The sequence below is a fragment of the Micropterus dolomieu genome, linkage group LG07 (genome assembly GCF_021292245.1).
Source record: "Micropterus dolomieu isolate WLL.071019.BEF.003 ecotype Adirondacks linkage group LG07, ASM2129224v1, whole genome shotgun sequence".
Classification (NCBI taxonomy): Eukaryota; Metazoa; Chordata; class Actinopteri; order Centrarchiformes; family Centrarchidae; genus Micropterus; species Micropterus dolomieu.
In genome coordinates, this window is record NC_060156.1 from 32,111,848 (window position 1) to 32,119,392 (window position 7,545).

The window sequence follows — 7,545 nt, forward strand, 5'->3', positions numbered from 1 at the left end:
ATAAACAACAAGGCAGGGAAATATAAAAGGAATTTATTTTATTGTTTGGGTACATTATTGTTCAGTGTACATGTTCACATCTGAAACAAACTTTACGTGCTTGATAACTCTCCCACCCCGCAGACATCTACACACCAATACCGATTTATATTCATAGCGGCAAGTGCTATGTAGCTCCACATAGGGGACACAGGAAGTGACATATAGCACCTTCATGCGGCGTCGGAACCGCGTAGCAAATTCACAGCCGCACCGGCAGAGCTCCAGAATATGCAACTCGGCCGGCTCACACCCGGACGCGCTACAAGTGCGAGGGCCCGCCCAACGCTGCTTGCAGCTTTAATAATTTCTATAGGTTTTTATTTATTCATTGAATCCTTGTGCAAGCAAAAGGCTCTACATTGGTCTGTAATTTGTTAATGCTAAGTACTAACTTGTCAATAATCATATTGTTCAACATTTGAAAATTTTCTGTAGTTCGTCAAACCTTTTTTAACGTCCCGCCCCATCTGGGCTGTGATTGGTCGGTTAGTGAATAGTGAAACTTACAGGCACGTCGGCTTTATGAAAAGTTTAGCAACAAAAGGCACCGATACAGCTAACGTTAAATGGCCAAAGCTTCCTTATATTGTCCCTGTTTTCTGCTGTCTTACTGCTTCAGCTGCTGCCGACGTCGCTCTGTCGCTGTCACAGAGCGACTGGAGCACCGGCATTTCTCTCGGTGCTCTGGTGGCGAGTTTGACTATGTTTTGAATGATTAGCGGCGTGTCGGAGACGGGGTTACCGTAGGTTGTTGTCTTAAAGGTTACTGGCACACTGCTCATAAAACATTTTTCTTATTGCTCGTAGGCTTTATCTCCACCCACACCGGGGTGTGGGTGGAGATAATGAGCAGACTGCAGCGACGCACAGAAGAGAGTGTCTCACATACTTCTACTGTTTTATTAAATCACACACTTTTTGCAGTTATGTAATCGCACATGACGACATCGCGATTAGATTAATTGTGCCGCCTTAAAAGCTACATACTAATTGACACACACAGCCTCCTACAGCCAACTTTGATCTAAACGTGCCTATCAAACTTTCCATCCTTAAAAAAGCTAAAAGCAAGGCCTCTTTACAGCCGCCATTTCACCTAATACATTTCATTTTGTCTGAAGTATACTGCCAACTAAAGGAAAAATGCTGTTCTGACTGCTTTTTTCTGTCTGTGTGTGTCAGGACAAAGATGATCCGGCCTCCTCTCAGAATGTCAATAGAGCTGAACAGTACTTTGAAAACTCCAGTGTGGAGTGTGCCATACAGTCTTGCCCTGAACTACTAAAAAAAGGTAGATCACTGCACTCCTCACACATAACATCCATGTTCATTTTCTTTATTTGGACCGTTTATCAAGAAATCATTGGTCCTTAGTTAACACTGAGTGTTTGCTGGGACAATGACTTGTTATGTTTGTAATTCCCTATCTGTCCACCAGAAGGAGAGCCGCTCCTGCTGATGAGAAGCAGTGAGTGTTTCTATCTGATGTGTATGTCTCCTGATAATGTGACAAACAGATTTCCAGTCCATGTTTCCTGAGGCTCCATCGTCTGCTATGATGGTGGTCACAGTGACCCAAAAGACCCAGAGAGATATGACGTCATGGTGTGCGGAGGTGGAACAGGAGAGGGAGCAGATGCTTGACAAGGTGAGCTTTGTCTGGAGTTAGAACATATGGAGCACTGACGATGATGCTGTAGAGCAGCTGTTTTTTCTGTCTTGACAGTTTATACTAAAACCTGACTGATTTATCGTTGTGCAGATATTATCGGTCGATATGAGCTAATTGCAGCTAAATCGGTATTGCTGTTTTTTAACAGCCGATTTATAAGAAACGTAGAGTTGGATCCTTCACTCATGTCATGAGTGTTGCAGACTTTGCCCACCAGAGAATACGCTGCAACTTCACTATTAATAATACTGCTCACCACAAAACATCTGGATTAGCGGTGAGTTCGTTGTTCGTCACAAAATCCATGACTTAAATCATAATACAAATAGCCCACATCACTTCTCCTGAAAACATTCCTGATCATACTTGCTAACCGTCCCGTTTTTCACTGCCCCCTCCCGGTTTCCTCCCAGGTCACAGCAGTATGTTTAATGTTACAGTAGGTGAGAGGGGTCTCATACAGATGCTGCTGACATGAGAATAATTAAGCCCTCTAATAACATACAGATGATTATAAGATTAATTTGTGCGCGAGTTTAGAGAACAGCGGATACTTTCATATTTTCTAAATGGCAAACAGTTCTCTTGTCTATGCATGTGTGTCCAATTTGGGTTTAATTCAAATACTGTTGAACAGTTTATGGGTTTGTTTGCTCTCATTTGAATGTATCTATGGATTGTGAACAATTGTAATGAACTAATCTTGTCTTTGGGTTCTTACCTGGTGTTTTTAATGCATTCTTGTTATCGTCATTGAGATCAGATCTCTGTCCTACAAATCTGTGCGTGAGTAATTTGAGGTGGCGGCTGGAGTTTGTCAGTTATTGAAAGTTGTGAAACACTGCCTGCGACAAATTCTTCATTAAGTGTCCCCTCTTGTAAATTTGGTGATGAAAATGTGATCCATTAAGTTATTCCTTTCTTTGTATGAAAATACTGTTTTCATAGTATGAGTCCGATGAGTCCTCCATACATGCCAAAGTTAGTCATGGAGTTCCTCAAGGATCTGTCCTCGGACCAGTCCTCTTCACTTTATATATGCTTCCTTTAGGCAATATTATCATGAAATATTCCATAAGCTTTCATTTTTATGCAGATGATACTCAGTGGTTAGCTAAACTTCAGATGTGCCTTCAGGATGTTAAAACCTGGATGACCTGTAATTTTCTAATGTTAAACTAAGATAAAACTGAAGTTATTGTTCTGGGGCCTAAGCACCTCCGTGACGCATTATCTAAAGATATAGTTTCCCTTGATGGCATCGCCCTGGCCTCCAGCACCACTGTGAGGAATCTTGGAGTTATCTTTGATCAGGACATGTCGTTTCAGTCTCACATTAAGCAAATTTCAAGGACCGCCTTTTTTCACCTACGTAATATTGCGAAAATCAGGAACATCCTGTCTAAAAGTGATGCAGAAAAACTAGTCCATGCATTCTGACAGGAACCAGGAAAAGAGATCATATTTCTCCTGTCTTAGCTTCTTTGTATTGGCTTCCAGTAAAATCCAGAATAGAATTTAAAATCATTCTTCTTACCTACAAAGCTCTTAATGGTCAGGCACCATCTTATCTTAAAGAGCTCATAGTACCTTACTACCCCACCAGAGCACTGCGCTCCCAGAATGCAGGGTTACTTGTGGTTCCCTGAGTCTCCAAAAGTAGACTAGGAGCCAGAGCGTTCAGCTATCAAGCTCCTCTCCTGTGGAACCAGGTTCCAGTTTGGGTTCAGGAGGCAGACACCATCTCCACATTTAAGAGTAGGCTTAAGACTTTCCTCTTTGATAAAGCTTATAGTTAGGACTGGCTCAGGTGAGTCCTGAACCATCCCTTAGTTATGCTGCTATAGGCCTAGACTGCCTGGGGATTTCCTATGATGCACTAAGCTCTTCTCTACTCTACTTTCTCTCCCTCTGTATGCAACCTCATCCCATTATTGCATGTTACTAACACAAGGGGGGAGTGATAGAGGGATCCACATCCAAGGTTTCAGATCAGAAAATCAAAAGTGTGGCTTGATGCAACAGTGTGCGATGCAATATTTGCGACGTAAGATAATTGCTGCCAAGAGCAGCGACACTAATGTCGTGTAAAAATTCAAGACTTGGGCCAGATAAGAAAGCTTGAACTTTTACCAACATTTTTATTATCAACAAAAATAGACACCAATTAGAATACAAAAGTTCCACCGGAGTGTGTCAGAGATCGGTGCAAAATAGAGCCCCATTCTGTTCCCAGAACAGAGACCTCCTTTTATAGCTCTGTTTCTTGGCTTCACATCATCTCTTGGCTCTCTTTCCTACTGCACCTGAGTCTGGGAAATTCCCTGACTGCCTGCTCCTCCTCCTCTGTGTCCTCTGCATGCATTCCACTTGATCATGCCATTTCATCCATAACCTGACTTTTATGGAATAAACTGGTGTTGTTTGTGCTCTGTGCTAGAAACAGGACATTCTTACTGTGATGGACTATATTGATGTATGTTTTGTAATACAAAATCTGCTTCTATATTTTCCTTTGCAAGTATTTTTGATGCTGCCTCACTGTGCTCCCTCCCTTTTCTCCCAAAGCACACGAACTTGCTCACACACACACGTGCTACTGCTGAGTCTGGGCAGTTAGATACAGAAAGGAGCTCACACACTCACAGCTATAGAGTTTTAACACTGTGATCCTAACTTTTCACTATAAAATAACACTTTAAAAGATGAAAATGTAGACCACCATTGCTCTAGTAATTAATGATAACAATTTAGGCTATAATGCTCCAAATTAATTCACAACAACACGACCAACCTGGTGAAGATAAACTTAAGAGCAGAAAGTTGCTCCGTCTTGCAACAAGACAGAGGCGGTGCAGTCATTGTCTCTGCGCCCTACTGCCACCGAGCTGCTTCAAAATGCCCACCGTACGAGCAGTGTTGGGCAGTACCGTCGCTACAAGTAGCACCATTACTAGTTTAACTACATTTCTTAGTAGCTTGGTGGCGCTGTTTTCTGAATCAAATCAAAGCTCTTTTATTGACCGAGTAGCGCGGTAGCTTCCACACACGCTACATTTTCCCAAGGATCAGTAAGTGACGCCACTGCCACACACGGACCTGTATGTGCAGCCGGTGGAAGCGCTTCCGTGTGATAGTGACATCATGTCCTGATCCTTGGGCTGATGTGTGTGACTTTGCTGCAGTGGATTAAAGACAGCGCGGCTAAGTTTACTTTCTATTGTGATAGTTGTCGCCTGGCCACCTCTTCCTCTAGTAAGGAGGAAACTTTGATATGTATTGGCAGAAACTTGTTTCCATGAGATGAGAGATTTCTCTCTTTCTTTCAGGCCTATTGCCATGAATGTTTAGGTTGAAATGTTGCCAGAGCACAAATTCACATATAAACAATAAAAAATATATAATTAATAAACAATGAAATGACATTATAAAAACTAAAGAAAGAGGAATAAAAACAACAAAAACATAATATAGGCCTATGTTACATTGAAAATATGCAGCATATGCAGGAACAATTATTGAAATAAACTATTAATAATAATAATCTTATAATTAAGTTACTTTATACAAACAACAATGGTTCTCCGTTTGTTGAGAATAAAATTGGTATCGAAAAAAGTATCGTTCAGGAACTGGGATCGAAGTCGAGGTATCGTATCGATATCGAAAATCTTTGAACGATACTTTTTTTGAGTAATGTAGTTATGGCTGAATAAGTCTGACGGACACATGTCACAGTCTGTGCTCAGTCCCCAGCTTTCTCACAGCTCACTCTGGAATGTCAGGCTCTTTTTACATGGCTTTGTGTTTTTTGTGCAAATCACACTTGCTCCGAATGTTATAACTGCTATAACTCAGCCTGAATATAAACTTTGTGAATGTGTTTCTATTATCCTAACTACATACAGTGAACATGAATTAATAACAGATTATGTTGACAAAAAATAAGCCAGGTGTTTTTGGAAGAAAAATACTTTTGATCAATAGTTTTATTACTTATCATGCAGATGCATCACACATGGTTAACTGAAGAGGGTAAATCATCAGCAAACACACAATCTCACACACATCATTGAAGGCACCAGCTGAGACGAAGTTGTTCCTCTGCCTTGCAGTTCATAGATGGAGCGAAGGATATCTGCTACGCTCTACAGAGAGAAGGATTCTGGGCCGACTTTATTGACCCATCCTCCGGCCTGGCGGTAAGATTCCACATTCATTTAGTTGAGGCTTTTATCCAAAGTGACTTACAATGAGCGCCAAACACTGTCATTCAGTGCTCAGGGTACCCACGGGGTCTTAAAAGGGTTACATTTCATTTACAAAGTATAAAATATTTTCTTGTCCGTTCGTAGGATGAAATTAATACCGTAACGCCATAAATAAACACTTTGTGTGTGTGTGTGTGACTTAATAATATACTCCATTTGGTGTGACTCTGATGATACAAGGCAGTACAGGTAACGTTCCTGTTTACGTCCTCGTTACTGTAAGTACGTGCAATAAAACCTTTGCAAGTAAAAAGACAATACTTTATCAATACACCTGTCTGTAAGGTAACGTTAAACATGTAGAAAGGGTTCATTTAATCATCTCTGTCCTCAGTAACGTTATCTCATCCTGTGGGTTATATACAAGCACAGCTAACGCTAGCTTGGCATTAGCCAAATGTTACAAACAGGCTGAATAGAAAGCTGTCTGTCTGGAGCACAGACTGGTCTGTAGTCTTAAAAACTCAGCTGATGGCTGAGACAAACCAGCCGCTCCTCCTCCTACCTGGTAACGTTACCTGCAGCCAGTGAGAGAGGAGGAGGGACTGATAACGTTACAGACTGATGGTATTTTTTCTAAACGTCAGTCACTAGTGATGTCAGATAAAGTTGAGTTACTTTGCTGTTGTAAACATTGCTGCTCTAGAAACATTTAGCTGTATTTAAAATATTAAATTAAAAACAACCAGGCAGTTAATACAGTATGCACACTTCAATATATGTTTATTTACCGCAAGTGATATGTCATCTCAATATATTTTCGTTCAGTACGTTATCGCACATTGAATATTTTTCTAAATACCATGCAGGCCTACCTCATGCCTGTTGGGTCTGGTCTTACCAAAAAACCATCACTAAATAATAGTAAAGTATCAATAGTGGTATCGATAAAGAATCAGATCGTTAAGCAGTCTCAATAAGGGTATCAATATCAATAAAAATTAAAGCTGCAAGCAGCGTTGGGCGGGCCCTTGCACTTGTAGCGCGTCCGGGTGTGAGCCGGCCGAGTTGCACATTCTGGAGCTCTGCCGGTGCGGCTGTGAATTTGCTATGCGGTTCCGACGCCGCATGAAGGTGCTATATGTCACTTCCTGTGTCCCCTATGTGGAGCTACATAGCACTTGCCGCTATGAATATAAATCGGTATTGGCGTGTAGATGTCTGCGGGGTGGGAGAGTTATCAAGCACGTAAAGTTTGTTTCAGATGTGAGCATGTACACTGAACAATAATGTACCCAAACAATAAAATAAATTCCTTTTATATTTCCCTGCCTTGTTGTTTATGTGTACATACAGAGGAAGAATGTGAGAACAGCACACATTTCATCGTTACTGTGTGTTAGAGCATGGGAGAACAGTGGATACTTTTAATACAGCCCACACCCCTAATACTGTGTAACTATAACAAGTAGAGAACAGAAGAAAAAGATGTTCTTTCTTTACAACTGTCTGCATAGCTTATTCATATTGTGTAATGAATGAAAATAAATAGGCCTACTAGGCTCCTCTCTACTTTGACATTTAAGATTAGCTTGTTTGATCCACCTTCATACACATGTG

At 41.1% G+C, this 7,545-nt stretch overlaps 1 protein-coding gene across 2 annotated transcripts in view; it reads left to right on the top strand.

Annotated features, from left to right (window-relative positions):
- mmadhcb (metabolism of cobalamin associated Db) overlaps positions 1–7,545 on the top strand; it is a 30,288-nt gene that overhangs the window by 21,708 nt on the left and 1,035 nt on the right. For both annotated transcript variants that reach the window (XM_046055095.1, XM_046055094.1), the window contains exons 5-7: positions 1,225–1,333; positions 1,560–1,690; positions 5,830–5,916. In XM_046055095.1, coding sequence (XP_045911051.1) covers positions 1,225–1,333; positions 1,560–1,690; positions 5,830–5,916 — 327 coding nt within the window. The remainder of the gene's footprint in view (positions 1–1,224; positions 1,334–1,559; positions 1,691–5,829; positions 5,917–7,545) is intronic.